Source organism: Fusarium vanettenii (assembly GCF_000151355.1).
Source record: "Fusarium vanettenii 77-13-4 chromosome 11 genomic scaffold NECHAsca_69_chr11_6_0, whole genome shotgun sequence".
Taxonomy (NCBI): domain Eukaryota; kingdom Fungi; phylum Ascomycota; class Sordariomycetes; order Hypocreales; family Nectriaceae; genus Fusarium; species Fusarium vanettenii.
Window position 1 is genome coordinate 37,283 of NW_003315820.1, and position 17,125 is coordinate 54,407.

General features: G+C 50.2%; 6 protein-coding genes across 6 annotated transcripts; 3 read left to right on the plus strand and 3 right to left on the minus strand.

The window, feature by feature from the left end:
* Nucleotides 1-72: 72 nt before the first annotated feature.
* NECHADRAFT_87016 (uncharacterized protein) lies at nt 73-1,187 on the plus strand (the record flags this gene model as incomplete). Its single annotated transcript, XM_003040373.1, has 3 exons — nt 73-572; nt 616-731; nt 1,012-1,187. 3 exons carry the CDS (start codon nt 73-75, stop codon nt 1,185-1,187), a joined length of 792 nt encoding a protein of 263 aa, XP_003040419.1.
* A 187-nt stretch (nt 1,188-1,374) lies between these two features.
* NECHADRAFT_52755 (uncharacterized protein) lies at nt 1,375-3,834 on the plus strand (the record flags this gene model as incomplete). Its single annotated transcript, XM_003040374.1, has 1 exon — nt 1,375-3,834. The coding sequence occupies one exon, from the start codon at nt 1,375-1,377 to the stop codon at nt 3,832-3,834; it is 2,460 nt and encodes an 819-aa protein (XP_003040420.1).
* A 156-nt stretch (nt 3,835-3,990) lies between these two features.
* Nucleotides 3,991-5,593, minus strand: NECHADRAFT_52736 (uncharacterized protein; the record flags this gene model as incomplete). The annotated part of the gene is made up of 2 exons (XM_003040389.1): nt 3,991-4,904; nt 4,972-5,593. 2 exons carry the CDS (start codon nt 5,591-5,593, stop codon nt 3,991-3,993), a joined length of 1,536 nt encoding a protein of 511 aa, XP_003040435.1.
* Nucleotides 5,594-7,227: 1,634 nt separating this feature from the next.
* On the plus strand, nt 7,228-8,717 carry NECHADRAFT_87019 (uncharacterized protein; the record flags this gene model as incomplete). The annotated part of the gene is made up of 2 exons (XM_003040375.1): nt 7,228-7,787; nt 7,829-8,717. The coding sequence occupies 2 exons, from the start codon at nt 7,228-7,230 to the stop codon at nt 8,715-8,717; spliced, it is 1,449 nt and encodes a 482-aa protein (XP_003040421.1).
* A 102-nt stretch (nt 8,718-8,819) lies between these two features.
* Nucleotides 8,820-10,140, minus strand: NECHADRAFT_102066 (uncharacterized protein; the record flags this gene model as incomplete). The annotated part of the gene is made up of 1 exon (XM_003040390.1): nt 8,820-10,140. The coding sequence occupies one exon, from the start codon at nt 10,138-10,140 to the stop codon at nt 8,983-8,985; it is 1,158 nt and encodes a 385-aa protein (XP_003040436.1). The 3' UTR covers nt 8,820-8,982.
* Nucleotides 10,141-12,728: 2,588 nt separating this feature from the next.
* On the minus strand, nt 12,729-14,961 carry NECHADRAFT_52718 (uncharacterized protein; the record flags this gene model as incomplete). Its single annotated transcript, XM_003040391.1, has 6 exons — nt 12,729-13,091; nt 13,147-13,200; nt 13,258-14,096; nt 14,154-14,220; nt 14,278-14,508; nt 14,563-14,961. The coding sequence occupies 6 exons, from the start codon at nt 14,959-14,961 to the stop codon at nt 12,729-12,731; spliced, it is 1,953 nt and encodes a 650-aa protein (XP_003040437.1).
* Nucleotides 14,962-17,125: the final 2,164 nt, after the last annotated feature.

Genomic DNA, 17,125 nt, shown 5'->3' on the forward strand with positions numbered 1-17,125 from the left:
TGGCATTGCCCTCGAATCTTATGACCCCACTTTCGACTCATTCTCACTCATTCTTCTTCTTTCTACCTGACCATGCCCCAACTTCGATACAACGTGGCGACCAGCCTCGATGGCTACATAGCCTCGCCTGACGGCTCAGCTGATTGGATTGTCGACGATCCAACGATTGACTTCAAGGCACTATATGAACAATTCGACTTCTTTGTCATGGGCCGAAAGACGTACGAAACTATGCTGTCGTTTGGAGAACCGAACGAGAACCCTCTGTCCAACCGGCCGAAGAAGAGTGTGATAGTGGCAAGCCAATCTTTGAAGCCAGAAGATTTCCCCGATATCACTATCCTATCGATGAACGTACTGGAATTCATTCGCCAATTGAAGTTGGGAACTGGGAAGGACATCTGGCTCATGGGAGGCAGCAAGCTTGCAACTCAGTGTATGCGTGCCGGCTTGGTTGATACAGTCGAGGCAGCAGTCATGCCCGTGGTATTAGGGGATGGCATCAAATTGATGGAGGCAATTGACTCGACTGAGAATCTGCCTGTCAGGCTCGATCTACTGGGAAGTGAGCGGTTGGAGAGTGGAATCATTATGACCAGGTACGCAGTCATACAGGGACCATGCAAATAACTGTGGCCAAAGGAAGGCGGGTAGTATGCCTGGCCTAATTGGAAAATTACACCAGGTCGATGGAGTTGCTGAAGCCTTGATTGAGACTCATTGGTTGGATCGTAAGCGGGCAAGCCTACAGCACCGCCACTTCATAAGATGGAGAGAGCCTTGAGTCCGGGATAGCGAATTAAGAGTGATAGACCCACTGAATTGGACGGATCTGCCGACTTTAAGCCCAATTGTGTTCCGAGTGGCATGTGTAACTTGACATGGGTTGTTTGTGTTCCGTGGATATCGAGTTCAAGAGGGTGTGAGGGCTGCCATTACGCCCTTAGCGCAAGTGTTCTCCAATAGAAATAGTACGTTAACAAATTACTACCAATCATACCATGCGGATAGCTAGTGATCTAGCAGCGGGTCGAGCCGACGCAAGCAAGGAGATGCCTGTCAATACGCTACCACCAATCAGAGCGCCCTTCCAAATGAGGGAGCATTTCCCGCCCCATGCAGGCCTGACTCACGTCGGGCTGAGTGACGACAGCGATGACTGGGTCAACGGGGGACAGGCATTCTAGACTCTCAATAAGGCTGCATATGGCGGCTGACGCCAAGGTGGCGGTAGGCGGTGCAAAACGGGTTGATTGTTTTTAAGAGAGGCGAAATTCCCTTACTCTAGAATTCTTGTTTCGAACCATGAGCTCTTCGACAAGAATCAACCTTCAAGATACCGACCAGCTTCGGTCAAGCTCTGCCGCTGACACAATGCCGTTAATTCTTCAAATTTCCCGAGCCCTTCACTTCAGCTGCGCCATTGTTGCTGTGGCCTTTGTTTCTGCCATCGCACTTGTCAATTTGGGAGCTGCCAAGGATACTAAACGGAAACCTCGAGATATTTCTCGTCGCAATCATGTTCCTTATATCCTCTTGATTTTGTCCTACGTCACCGAGGGCATATTCACAATTTTGCAAAGGGGCGAATCCGAAATAAAAGAGGCCCGGACTTCTCATCTTGTGGTGCTGATTTCTACCTGGGCGTTCATCTGGACTCAGCAAAAGACATCCCGATATCTGACATTGGGAACATCACTCCTCACACTGGCATTCGAGATACCGCTGTTGATTCTCACGGCTCTTTCCGACAAGAAGGGAGCTTATTTCCCTTATCAAGTATCATGCCAAGCCGTCAGACTTTTGCTTCTGCTGTTCCTTGCAGTACACCAACTCTACAGACGCAATATCGAGACCCGCAACTCTACAAGAATGGAAGAGGAAACGCCATTCCTTCAAGCCCAGTCCCCGGGCGGAACACTTGGTGTGCCTTCCTACGGAACCGAGGCCTCGATTGCAACCTCTGCGTCCAGCGACTCCGAGGACGACACGATCACCGAGGCAAGCGACTCTGAGGATGACACCGCCAGCATCAAGCGCCGCCGAGCAAAGAGGCTCAAGGAGACGGGAGGCTGGTGGGGATATCTCTCGGACTTTTCCATACTTGTTCCATTCTTCATCCCAAAGAAGGACCGCAAAGTTCAATTCTCCATCCTGGTTTGTTTCTTTTGCATCGCAGCGAACCGAATCTTCAATGTCATGATCCCTCGTCAACTGGGCATTGCCGCTGATGAGCTACTTGAGCACAAGGACCCTTTCAGGGCGCTGTTTATCTGGTTTATTCTGAGCCTCCTTTCTGTGGAGGGCCTCGTTGGACTGATGGAGGAACTGGCCAAGATCCCTATCAAGCAGTTTTCCTACCGACAACTTACCAATGCTGCATTCGGCCATGTTTTGTCTCTTTCCATGGACTTTCACTCTGATAGAGATTCAGCGGAAGTCATGAAGGCCATTGAGCAGGGAGAGTCGCTCACTAACTTTCTCGAAATACTCATCATCGACCTCCTACCTACGTTGGTGGATGTGGCCATCGCATTTGGCCTCTTATACTGGAAGTTCAACATCTATGTTTCCCTCGCTATGGCTACAGCAATAGCTGCATATATCACTGTAGAGGTGATAACTTCTAAATGGAACATCAACAACCGGCGCAAATCCTCTCACACTCAGAGAGAAGAGGCACGTGTCATGCACCAGGCCGTTCAAGGCTGGCAAACAGTTACCTACTTTAACATGCTTGGATTTGAGCGAGGGCGTTTCGGTCAAGCTGTTGAAAACAAGTTGGCTGCGGGTCGCGTCTGGGGCAAGATGGATGCCTACACTGAAATGGTGTTGAACATGATGATTCCCTCGACCTTTTTCGTCCTGGCGAGTCTTGTCATTTACGATATTTCCCAGGGGCGGTCAACTCCGGGCGATTTTGTCTTTTTGGTTCAGTACTGGGAATACATGATCTGGCCGATCAGACTCATCTCGCATAACTATCGGAGTCTTGTGTCTGACATGGTTGATGCGGAACGTCTTCTCTACCTTCTCCGTACAAAACCAAGTGTTGTTGACAAGGAGGGTGCCACGGATCTTGTCAACATCCAAGGACACGTTGCGTTTGACCATGTTCACTTCCACTACGATGAAAGGAAGCCGACGATTCGAGACCTTTCCTTCTCGGTTGCGCCTGGGCAGACGGTGGCATTTGTTGGAGAGACTGGAGCTGGCAAGTCTTCTATCATGAAGCTACTCTTGCGATTCTACGATGTCAAAGATGGATCTATTACCATCGATGGTCATTACATTCGCGACATAACTCTGAGCTCTCTTCGAAACGCTCTTGGCGTTGTTCCGCAAGACCCATTGCTGTTCAACGCGTCTATTCTCGAAAACCTTCGGTATGCCCGACCTACAGCGACAGACAAGGAGATTCACGAAGCTTGCCGTGCTGCTGCCATTCACGACAAGATTCTTTCCTTTGCCGACGGATACAACACCAAGGTGGGCGAACAGGGCGTGAAGCTGTCAGGAGGAGAGATACAGAGACTAGCGATTGCCCGAGTTTTCTTGAAAGACCCTCCCATCCTAATTCTGGACGAGGCAACGAGTGCGGTAGACACAAACACCGAGTCTAGCATCCAGGGTGCGTTGGATACACTGAGGCGGTCAAGATCAACCTTTGTAATCGCACATAGGTTGTCAACCGTGGTCAACGCGGACCAAATTCTGGTCATTCATGCGGGAGAGATTGTCGAATCTGGCACGCATACTGAGTTGATCTCGCGCGGAGGAAGGTATACAGAGTTGTGGAATAAGCAGGCTGGCAAGACACCAGCACTTGAATGAACGGTGGACGTTTTTAGCATCACATAGGTTTTGGGTTGGATTAAATAAAATTCTATTGTTTTCGGGTAAACAATTTCTAACATCCGTATTCTTACCGCTATTTGTTTTCAAGATAAGCCATATCTCCATGCTTGGCTTCTATATATCCTGTAACGATTAATCATAGACAGATCCCTTTGACCACTTCGATCTCGCTCTAATCCTCTTTCCATATCTATAAAACACAAACGGAACGGGTATCAGCAACGCAGCAAACCCACCCGTGATACTCGAACTGGGCCCAACCCCGATGTTGTGATACATGGGCGTGACGACGAGAGGAAACGCAGCTGCGAAACAAGAACGGAGAAAAGTGTTTGCGGCGACAGCAGATGCCGCGTAGGTTTGGAAGGTGTCAACTAAATAGTTGAGTGCTGCTTGGAAAATGGTAAAGAATCCTGTGCCGAGGAGGACCAGGCCTATGCAAGGAACGACCCAGTGAATGTCTTTTTGTGCAGTCCATCCTGTCAGGAATTGGCCACCGCAGAAGATGAAAGACCCCATCATCATTGGGGGAAGTCGCTTCTCGGGAACAGCTCGGTTTCCGGCTGCGTGATAAGCTTTGTTGTATAGCAGCTGGTTGTAAACGTTGGCGCCACAACCAAGAACAGCTCCTATAAAGATACAGAGGAAAGGCAACTCGGACACGAGAATACCCCAGCCTTTGATTTCTCCAAAGATAATAGGAATGGCGCCAAGTTGCATGTACAAAATGCCATAGCAGAAACTGGCGTACAGCGCAACCAAGAAGCAGATTGGCGTGGAAAGCAGTTGGACAGGTCGGACAAGGAACTTCTGGGCGAGCTGTGAGATGCTCACATCCCATTCTTCAAACTTGGCGTGCAATGCCCAGTTTCCAGTCTCGTGGCGTAAACGACGGGCCTTGTATACAAGAAGCCGGGGCGGGTAACTCTCATCAACGAAGATGACTGCCAACGTGAGGAAGATTACCTGGACAATGCCTGTGAGGTACTCGGCCCAGCGCCATCCAAGTGATGGCTCTTGCACAACAGCAGCAGAGACGATAGGGCCTTGAAATAAGTAAGTATCTGGAAACTTGACTCGTGAGAGCTCTGATGAAGTGCGAATGGAACTTACCGAGGACTGGCCCGCCAACTACGGCCATGGCGTAACCAGCCATTGCTATTCCTCTCTCAGATGGTGAAAATAGATCTCCAAGAACGCCGCCAGTATTTGTTACTGGCGCCGACGCAAAGAAAGCCCCAAAGAAGCGTGTCAACATTAGAGTCTGGAAATCTTTTGCAGTTGCGCTTCCAAAACTGAAACTGATGGCGATGAACATGGGAATAAGCACAGCCAACCTCCGCCCGTAAACCTCACTGAGAGGTGCCCATAGGAGAGGTCCGATTCCGAAGCCGAGGAGGAATATGGTAGTACCCAGCGTCGAGACTTGCTTAGAGACGTGAAAATGCTCTGCGACTTGGGCTGTGCCTGCAGAGTATGAAGATGATGCCCAGGTGGCTGACATGGTGACAAGACCATAGAGTAAGGTGGTTGTAACCTTTTTCTTGGTTGGCCAGTTTAACGGCCGATATGGATCGTCAGGGCCATCAAAGTCAACAAGCTCGTCTTCAGTCGTTTTGATATGAGACAACGGATGGGTGAACTGGGGAACTGGGCGACTTCGAATACGTGAAAGGATGGATTCTCGTCGGGAGATGGTTCTTGTCAAACCAAGTCCTGTCGTGTTGCCGTTCATAGAGTAATGGGTAGAATTAGCGTCGTTTCCGGTTCGGGAATGGCTGCTTGATGAAATAGACGATTCTTCATCGCTGAACTCCCCTAATGAGGACCCTCTTTCATCGGCGAGATGCATATTGATAAACTGCAAACCATTCCAGGCGATGCGTGACTCTATGATTAAACAAAATCAAGAAACCAGGAGGCGAGAGGAAGACGAAAGGATTTTACTTGTCCTTTAAGTGGTCGATCGGGACCGGTTTCGGCCGTCACATCTTAATCCCGGCACCAACGTCTCCGCTCCGAGAGGCCGGCCGGCACTCTGGTTCCGTCTGGGGCCAATTGGGTGACGTCACTGGTAATTCTTTAGGTGTGATTTGCAGAGATTTGTCGGCTATTTTGCTGCGTCACCGAGTGCTTTTCGGATATAAACGTTTGGAAGAGTCGTTGTTGGCCTTCTTTAATGACGGCGTTTGGTCATTAGGCCGAGGTCGCCCAGCATGTGACGAAAAGGCATTTTGATTTTTATAAAGGGGTCAAGTAGCCGAGTCGGCAGTGCTTTATCTTGACCGTCTTTCTTCGCTCTGGCTGTGAGAGGATTAGCTTCCTTGTACATTAACAATCCGATAAAAGCATGGGCATCAATTGATTTTACTTCTCTTAAAGATGCGACCCCAGACGGACTGGATTTTGGACAATTTACAAGACTTTACTGACTTTGACCCCAAAACATCTCAATCGCTGTCAAGCTCAGTTTGCGGCCTCATTATTGCCTCCAGTTCTGAGAGACCCAATGATCTCTACAAATAAATAGGACTCGCCGGGAATGGTGGGTCCATCGTCATGGAGTGGACGAGGAAGCTCAAAAGGAGCCCCTTGTTCCTCATCAAAATCCGGCCTCGAAGACTTTGAGTCACTCGGAGGTGGCGAAACTAGTTATCACCTCCGAATCTCTCGCAAAAGCTCCTGAGCAGACTTCTGCACAATTTAGGGGAATAAATGAATTATGACCCATTTCTCAATCCTCACTGGTCGAAATAGTGTCTACAGTCAGGTGGATGGCAAAGGCTCACAGCCTGCATGCACGCTTGCGCCCTTTGTAAAGCATTTCCTGCACTTGGACCTAAAGAGATTGAATAGGCATGAAGTTTTATGCAAGAGAGATTAAATTAATACAGAAACCTGACGAGGCACCCGCGTGACCTACGTCGCCAGTCTCAGGCGAACCATGTTGGTTGTCTTGCCACATCAGAGATTTCCTTCGACTTTTATTTGTACACTTTCCTTTCGTGTTGGAGCCGAGTTTTATTTACCGCTGAGGCGCAGTATTCCGCAGGCTGAATGGCAGTGCAAGGGACCACCTACGCAACCGCGACCCAACAACAGCGACCACGCTTCAGCCCTCAGGCGAGTCGTGGCTCTCCAGATAAGGCCTCATTTGTTTGCCTTGTATGACTAACCCGCTTCAGCGAAGCTGAGAGGCTTAGAATTTTTGGATGGGACACACTGTAGAAAAGGCCCAATAGCTGTTGGCTTCCACGCGCCAGAAGGTCTGACCCGCATGGTAAGGCATCGGCTGAAAGGTGTGGCTGCATCTACAAGGCTCTTAACGGGTGAATGTGCAAATAAGGCATATCACAAGGCAACAGGGAAATGCAGACATGTGGCTGTGGCAAGGAGAAAACAGACACGACAGGCTCCCTCCTTTCACTACTTATTGCCTTGGTGTTCCTCGTAACCAGAAACGACAACGAAACACAGCTACGATTCATCTCACTCAAATTACTTCATCTTCACGACATCCTTACTCTTTACAACAATCCTAGTAACGCCTCATTGATTCCGATGCAGTCTCGTATCTCTACCCGCGCCGCCACGCCCAGGAGGGTTGAGCAAATCAGGATCTACATCGACAACTCAAACGTCTGGATCCAAGGCCAGCGAACGTCGGCCGAAAAACGTGGTCTGCCCGAAAAGTTGGATCCTACCTGGAGGTTCGACGCCGGGAAGCTGAAGAACGTCTTGACCCAGAACTGCGGTCTGCCCGCAGATGAAGACGTCCAAGCCATTGTCGACCTATATGGATCAACCCCTCATGAAATTGACGCGACATGGAGGGCCATCGAATCTTGCGACGTTAGGGTCCACACGTTTGAGCGTAGCTCGTGGACAAAACGTGAAAAGAAGTCGACGCTGAAATCATCGCGGCCTCGGTATCTGATGCCGCTGACCTGCAACACGGCGGGGTTTCCAGCACCTTTATCATCGTTTCTGGTGACAAAGATCTTATTCGAGCTGTGCTAAGAATTGCCAAGAGAGAATTCCAAGTGCATGTCTGGTCATGGAGAAATGGAATATCAGCGGCTTACACGCAACCCAAGGAAGAATGCCGTCACCTGATGATGGATCGAGAGCTCATCGAGGTACACTTTCTTGATGATTTCATGGACAAGTTCAGTTTCCACGAGGAGGTTTTCGATCCCAAAAAGAGTGCCATCCCCGACAATAGTATCGTCATCCTCGAACCTTCGATTAACCGCGACATTATCAATCAAGTTCTTGAGAATCTCCGCATTTCATATCGCTTACACCATCTGCAACGCCGTGGAGTTTCTGAGAAGGACTTGGTCATCATACTTATCTGTGAACTGGACCATGAGACCCACACCGAGATATTTCAAGATATGAGAGAAGAGCTCAAGCGCTACAACCTAAGGGCCATGACATATTTCGAGTACAACAACAGTGCTTCCCGTCCTCAGAACCCAAAGGGCAAATTCATAACACCAAACCCCTTCGACCCGCTTAGGAAGGCCAATGGGATTGATTCAAAGAGTGGCCAAGATAATGATGGCTTTACACCCGTCAACAACGGTCGGAAGAAACAAAATAAGCGACTGAAAGCAGAGCAGAAACTGGTCTACAACCGTTGCGTCTGGCGCCTGTATTGCAGTGAGGGCACTCGTTGCAAATATGGACATACTATAGAGGAAACGGCCACTTTCGAGGCGTGTGGAACACGGAAAGCAAAAAGGTACAAGTTCTGCTCAAATGGAAAAGATTGCTTCAAAAAGACTTGCAACTACGCTCATAAGTGGGATGAGTTGCTTTGTCCAACTTGTGACAAGACGGGGCCCACCTGATGGAGAATTGTCCAGAGAAGAACCTTCCCTCTATTCTGAGGTATGCCAGTTGAAGGCATCCATGGTTATCACATGAGAAACGGATCAAGCAGTCAGTCATAGTTCAGTCGATAAACTTTTATTACAAGACAACACGCATCTCAGAGGCTGCGTCTCAACATCAAGCTTGATATATGCGTATACTATATTCTATAATGGTTGAAAGGAAGTATCTTGAAGCCAATGGTGGCTTTTGCATCTACATCATGCTGTCACCATCAACCTCTTAGAAGAGGGCAATGGCACCCAGGGCAACGATCATGCCAGCGGGAGCGATGCGGCCGGCACCAGCGGTGACGACAGGGGGGTTGCCACCAGTGGGAGTGGCAACAGGGCCGGTGGGAGCAGGGCCAGTGGCAGAGCAGGCGGTGGGGGTGATGAGAGAACCATCAGGGCCGAAGGGGCTGTAGCCAAGGCACTTGGCATACTCGGCAGCGCAGGTGGCCATGTTGGCACCAGATCCGCTGCGGCACTTGTTGTAAGCCTCGGAGCACTCCTTGGCACAGTCGTGGACGGGGACAACAGGAGCAGGGCCAGTAGGGGCAGGGCCGGTAGGAGCAGGACCGGTGGGAGCAGGACCGGTGGGAGCAGGGCCAGTGGGAGCGGGACCAGTAGGGGCAGGGCCAGTGGCAGAGCAAGCAGTAGGGGTCTTGAGAGAGCCATCATCGCCGAAGGGGCTGTAGCCCAGGCACTCAGCGTACTTGGCAGCGCAGGTGGCCATGTTGGCACCAGGACCGCTGCGGCACATGTTGTAGGCATCAGTGCACTCCTTGGCGCAGTCGTGAGCAGGGGCGCTAGGAGCAGGGCCGTGAGGCTTGCTGACGGTACAAGGGCAGTCGGTGATGGTGAAGGTGGTGGGCTTGGTGATGGTGTAGGTCTTGTTGTTGTAAGAGAGAGTGGTGGGCTCAGGGCAGTAGGTGGTGATGGCGGTCACGACCTCGGTGGTGTAGACGGGCTTGGTGGGAGCAGGCTTCTTGGAGCAAGCAGTGGGGGTAACCAGAGAACCGTCGTTACCGAAGGGGCTGTAGCCCAGGCACTCGGCGTACTTGGCGGCGCAGGTGGCCATGTTGGCACCCTTGGCGACACGGCACTCGTTGTAAGCCTCGTAGCAGTGCTCAGCGCAAGCATCCTTGGCGGGGCCAGTGGCGGTGGGCTTGGCGGGCTTGCTGATGGTGCAGGGGCAGTCGGTGATGGTCAGAGTGGTGGCCTCAGTGATGGTGTAGGTCTTGTCGTTGTAGGTGAGGGTGGTGGCAGCCGGGCAGTAGGTGGTCAGAGCAGTGACGACCTCGGTGGTGTAGGCGATGGTACCGTTGCCGTAGACGGGAGAGGCCTGGGCGGCGCCGACCAGAAGGCCGGCAACAGCAGCGCGAGTGGTGAAACCCATTGTGATTATTTGTTTGGTTGGTTGGTTTTTTGAGCGAATGTAAGCTTTTGAAGGCTGTAGAAACGAGTGTAGTTGTTTTGGTTGGAGCGAGGCTGAGGAGGAAAGAATTGTCTGTGGCTGTCGGAAGTCGGGTTTTTATAACCTTTTGACAGTCGTCTGTTTGGGACTTATGCATCCCCCTTTGTGGATATTGCTAGACGACAATGATATCATGAAAGCTTCTAGTCTAGATCTTCTGGGGTAAACTAGGACGCGTTGGTGTTAGGTTCGTCTCATGCCTTGAAAGTAACGTCGTCGTCCCACATTGCAATTGGGCCGTCTCAAAGGCAGTTTTGCAATACGAGGTCTTTTCCCCAATAGAAGGCCGTCGGATCTCGGCTCCGAGGGGCCTTTTGACGGGTCGGTACCTGCATACGAGCCATGCATGGAACCCCCGGTCTCGTATCATCCGGTGTTTTTTTCATTTCGGTCCGGCACATCGCATCCATCGGCCATTCCGAGCTGAAGTGCCGCTGCTTACTGCAGGGGAAAGCCTGATGATCGATTGGTAATTTGTGGAGGCTCACAGGGGGTGACGAATTATTATTAGAAGCCCCTTCTCGATCCGATCCCCGTGCCCCTGTTGGGCTGGCGACAATAACATTAATCGATTGAATCATGCCATGTTTGAACGTTAAATGCATCCCGATGATTACTCTATTCATTGATTGGCTATCAATCAGGGTTTGAGATGGAGGTGCGGATGGCAAGCCGTGTTCAGCTCGTGTCAGCCCTTGCCCTTCATATCGTTCCAGAAACCAAGATCTCGGGAGCAATTGAGACATGGCATTCCACGGAGATGAGGAATGCATCAAACTACCCTGAAGCCGAGAGTCTGGAACTCTTTGAAACGGCGTAACAATCCAATTGAGCTTTTCTGGAATTTGGACTTTTGGGCATTGCTAATATGAATCATATTTTGCACACGCATGCTACCCACTTGATGGGTCACGTTTCTACGCCCATTCCATGCACTGTTGTAGGCATTGTAAGGAATTGTAAAAACCCCGAGATTTTCTGCGATAGCGGTGTGACCAGTCTGCATGTTGTTCAATAACCCGGGTTGACAGATTGAAGGCATGCCTCTTGTTGGCGGTGAGAGATACGAAGTGCCCCCTTTCAATTCACTTAGGGGAAAGGTTGGCCCTACAGTTTCACGTGCTTCGTATCCAATGATTGCGCTGCTGAGATCATGCTTTCCTTGGGAAGCTACCCATTGGTGGCTGGATGCAAGGGAGCTCGTCTAGATCCCCGATGAGCTTGAACGGACGCTGATAGGCTGTCCAAGAGCCACTTTGGTCGGGGCGGAGATTTAGCCCGTGGAGAAACGGGTGATTTTCTCGTAGCCTGAAAATAACAAGTTTGGGAACGCATTTTGCATTGATAAGACGGAGCCTCAAACGGTTATGTGACGTTGCAATACGGTCGCCAAGTAATTAGATTGGCTATAATGCTTATCGGGTTTCTTGTCTCCCACCACGTCATTCTTCTTTGGTAGGTTGCAGAGGCGACGATTAATGCCTTGTGCCTCCAGGGTGGCTGGGTGGTAGGGCGGAACCTTGGTCTCGGTGTGGATGGTACTTGGTGTGTGAGTTAAATGCGCAAAGAAAGTCTTTAAATCAATCCACGGATATTACTCAATTCCACCGACTGCTATTGGTGATATAATAAAATGACTTTCTAAATGCGCACCTTTTGCGGAAGTCTTGACGCCCGTTTCGGGAATGAGCGACGAGCCGTAATAAACGGGCGGAGAGAAACCACTCAATGACTATTGATTGTTTCTTGATATCAAATAGTATTGAGAATGAGTACTTCCTGAAAAATGACGGATTCACTCCATAGATTTGAAGAAAATGCATGTTGGCACCATGATAAACACTGAGTGTGACCTAAAGCGCTGATGTTTTGGCGTCGACGTTCTCGTTATGGCAAGGGCGTGGATGCTTCCCTCCTGTTTTCACCTCTAATTCAATTGTTACGAGAGGATTTGCACGCCAGACACGGTGTAGAGACCGTGTCCTTCTCTTTCTAGTATTGTATTTGCGCTGAGCTTTGTTGCGCCGACTGCATACCGCATTGTTACGAAGGATATAACCTAGCAAAACTGCGGTACCTGTTGAAAGGTATCTTTCACTTTTGCCGTAGTGGCTTTGCGACACGCATTTTTAGAAGCGCGCCTATGCCAGCCATTCTCAGTCCCTACACGAGATAACAGGGCTGCGACCACCTTAAAATGCAGTAATAGGATTAGGAGGCCTTAGTAGAGTACGAAGAAGGCTACCAGCACGCTGCTACTATGCCCCGCATAAGCTGTTAGGCGACAAGGTAGACAGTCTTCTGAGACTCGTATTCATTACGGAGATTGATGTGCGTTTGGGACACGAACTTGGATTTGGATACGAACTTGACATTTCAATTCGTGTAGACAGCAACCTGCTCTGAGAGCTGTTGCCCTGGATCGCTAGCCGTGGTGAGGGACTTCTTAACTATGTGGACAGGACTTGGCGGAATGCGGAAACCCTATGACGATGCTGTAATCGTCTGACTTAAATACCCGAGTCACCCTCGAAAAGGTCTTCATGTTCCTCATGCCAACTCTTCCAATCATCACAAACCCTATTCGCCTCAATCATGTTGGGAGAGTCCCACGGGAAAAGCTTATTGGCATCACTCTGACGCTCCAGAATTTGCAACGCCAAACCCTCGGATGCATGTCGGGCTATGTGACAATGCATGAGCCAGCTTCCAGGGTTGTCGGCCTTGAAGGCGATGACAACGAAGCCGCCAGTGGGTAGGAGCACCACGTCTCGGCGGGGAGGGTTGTCGAGGGTGAGATTGAGCCTGCTGGGATGATACTCTTGATTTTCCTCTTGCTGCAGAAGAGCAAAATCATGCCCATGGAGATGAATCTGGAGGGATTTAATGTTAGGCTTTCCAGCAAGGAGGTGATCAAGGTTGACATACCGGGTGAGCTCTTGTAGCGATGCTACTGTCCTCCATTGTCAAGACAAGATAGACCTATGAATACTGTCAATACTGTGTTCACTGCGCAGACCCGGAAGAAGTAAGCCATACCCATTGCTCCTCGGTGTAGTCTTCAGGAATCACCACCCACTTGCGGGGGAAGGTGTTGACATGTGAGTCAAGATGCATCATGACCGGATCAGAATAGTTGATCTGAAGCGGTCTGAAATCCGGGTCGGCGGATTCTTGCATCGAAAAAAGAGCCAAAGGATAGTCCACAAACTCTGGCCTCGTACCTGCGGTTCTGTCAAAAGTGACATTGAACTGCTCACCAGCAAGGTCGTCCGCTTTCTTAGCGTTAGCTGCAGGGCCGACATACCACGGTATCTTGGGCCTCAGCGAAGAGTATGTCTCGTCCGAACAGGCCTTGCTGATTCTCGTCCAAGGCCGCGATGTTGGGTCTGACGTGCTCGTGTTGTCGTATCGGAGGATACCAGTCTCTTCATAGCCTGCGCCTCCTGGTTGTATACCGCAATTATCCGCAATCCAGGTCCTGATCCAGAAGTTGCCGTCTTCTGGGATGGGGTTATCATCACCAGCAAGGGGGTTGGCCTCTACAATGACATTGTATCGCTGACCGATGCCAATCAAGACGGACGTGTTGTAGTATGGTTCGATGGGCACAAAGTCAGCTGATACGATCTGAAGCCAATGATTGTCAATGGAAAAGACAAAAGTCGAGTCGAAAGAGGTGTTGATCAAGCGGAGGAGGTATCTCTTTGGCCGTGTGGGCTTGTCGGTGGGTGTCTTGTTAAAATGCAAGACGTAATTGTCAGGAACTTTGAGGGTGGGGGTGTACCCGTAGTGAGAAACGTTTCCTGCACCGTTTAGGAGGATAGTCTTGTTTCCCCAATTACGGTTGAACAGAAGCTGAAAGGCGCTGTTATGAGCTTATTTGTTGATGTTAACGCTTGAATGGCTTAAAGTTTGTAGCGGCGTCTACTTACACCAATCAGTCATAAGCAACGGGCGCTTGGAAGCGTCAAAGGGAGCAGATGATGGGCCATGAATCGTCTGTAAAATCCGTCAGCCGATATCGGAGTGTGATTGCACGTGACTGTTTCTACTTACCAGTGGACCTTGTAAACCATCTGCATACTGTACAGAGTAGTGGCTATGATACCAAGAGGTTCCATACTGCGTTGTCTTGAAGCTGTATGTGAAGTTCTGGCCAGGTGCAATGGGACATTGGGTGATGCCATTGACACCGTCCATATCCATCGTCTGGTTCTGTCGAATCCCGTGCCAGTGGATGCTGGTGCCATTTTCGCTCATGTTGTTTATCACGGTGATGTTGACAGTCTATTAAACAGTGAGTTTGAGACTCGAGTCACATGAGGTTTGCATCTTGCTTACATCTCCCCAACACGCTTCAAGCCAGGGACCAGGATAGGACTCATTGAACAGCTTCGCTGTCTTGAAGGGCTGACCGTCAGCATTGAATGCCCCATCGGTGATGTTCAAGGTATAGTGTCGAGTAATGCCGATCGGAGCAAACTTTTCATAGTTGGTATGAATGTTGAACTCTTGGCCCTCTTTGTTTCGAAGCCAGCATTCTCTGTTCTCGGGTATCGAGCAAGGGAACCAGCCCTCCATTGCACTGTAGTCGCAGACAAAGTCATGGTCGCCTGGATTTGCTGCTGGGGGCCGGAAGATTGGGTAGTGACCATAGTCAAGTTCATGGGTATGTGTGGGTGGCGGTCCAAGAGGACGCTGGGCTGGATGATGAAAGCCGTACTCTGACACAGGCGACATAGTCAGCCATGTGAACAGGCCTACAACAGCATGCCAGAAGCGGGCGAAAAGCGACATCTTGGGCAATGCTTAGGGGTTTGATGAGATTTCATCGAGGCGCGAGGGTCGGACGGGGGAGGGAGCGTTCTAATGCTCCAGCCCAATACCAAAAGCAGCATGCACGTCATTCTACCCCGCGTGAGATACGCTTTTGAGGACGTCGTAAGCCACGGGTAGTTGCAGCTGAGAAGCCGTAGGAGAGTTTGTAAGCCTGCAGATTCATCCCACTTTCGATCAAAGCTGAAAGCGGGAGGCTAGCTGACAGTCAGATTGAGGGCCCGGCAGATCATTCACGGGAGTCAGTGGGCCTGCTGATTGGCTATAGTGATCTCAAAGGGCTGAGACATTCATTATTCATTGGCTGTGACTGCTGCAAGAGACGGGATGGTGCGGGACGGGAAGGGACAAAAAGCCCTACGGCTCGTATTAGAGCGCGGCATGTTGAACAGTTCGGCAACCTGACACACCCAAAATGCATCCACGACACCCTCACGACACAGATAGGGGCGGAATTCGGGCCATTATTATGCATATTTAGCGCTTTGACCCCTCAGAGGGCTGTGGTACAACTTCAATATCACTCTTCCTGGGCGTCTCGTGCCCTGGAATGCTGACAGCCGTGAAACGGTTGGTTGTACAACATATGCGTAAGCTTACCGATGTCTGAATAAAGGTGTATCAAGACTCGGGTTTACGTAAGGGCCTGATCTGCAGGTGGCATAAGCGGGCATGGAAGATCTCGCGTGGTTGCCTTACGAACATTACATCTGCCGACCTATCGCGGGCCTATCTGTTGTCAGACAGGTGGTCACACAACATAGTACCCATGCCTTTTCCGGCTTACCGCCTTGATGAGAGAGACATCCATTTCAACCCTACCTAGGAGGTGTGGTCAGCCCAACTCGAGGCATATAAAAGTGCCGCGTCATTTGCCGACAGTTGTGTGATATGCCATGGGAAGCAGGGCGGTGGAACTGGTACAGGAAGGCCGCTCAAAGACGGCACCAATCAGAATGAGTATTTTATGCGAGATTAATACACAAAAAAGGGGGCGAACATTGATGTATTTGAAGCTAATCCGATTGATATCGCCAAAATATGCGATGTAGTCTTGCAGTGTATGAGATAACCAGTCATACTGAGGTTGGAGGATGTCTGAGTTGCCAACGAAAGATGCGGGGTATAGAAACACAAGGTCTTTGTGAAACTCCCGTAAGACAAGCGAGCTGCTCAAATGGTACATATTGAAGGCATTGTTTCTGGTGCAACCTGCTTATAACTTATGCACCACCTAAGGCGGTGTCGTGTACGCGTCTGCATGAAGCACTCCGATCAGCTTCCTCACGAAAGAGGTTTTTTCTGCTATATTGGCCTATAAAAATTCACGCGACAGTTTTACTGTTATTGCGAATGCCCACGTGGCGTTGCCCTTGGAACTTGATTGCGTGACGACTAATATGACAAGCTTAGAAGACAGCCGCCCCCACTCCGCGGATTTCTTTCACAAGGTCCAAGGCAAGGACCCTGAAAATCTATTAAATATTCAAGTTGCTTCATAAAAGTAAGGATGTCAGAACTTAGTTTCCTCTTCACCCTCCGTCATGTTGATACTGTCTTAGTATGGAGGCACCGAGGACCCTGGTTGGTACCCTGGCCGCATCCACCAGAGCCTTGATTCTTCTTCTCTCGCACTCTGGGGATAACAAAAGGAGACTCATATGCGGATTTTCAACGCGAAGCTCTCCTATTTATTGGACCACTGCTTCTGATGCAAGAAAAATTGGAGATCGCCCTCGGTCATTGTAGGAATTGCCTGATGGACACTCCCTCGAAGGATCACTCTGCCAAGCCTGTTCGACAAGTTGGGCAGGATGCTGCGCTCGCTCATTAGTCATCACACGTGACTGATGTTGGGCCAACAGGTTACTGAACAATTGACTGCGCCGCTAACCTGGTCTTGAATTGGTCAACTTGCCATTGATGTCAACATGGTGGGCGTTAAGCATATCCAGCGTTGCGACCAGTGCCGCCAAGCCAAGAGGAAGGCGAGTCATATTTCTTGGTCCTAGAAGCAAAGCTAATGGCCTTCTAGTGTGACCAGGCTCAACCCTCCTGTGGGAGGTGT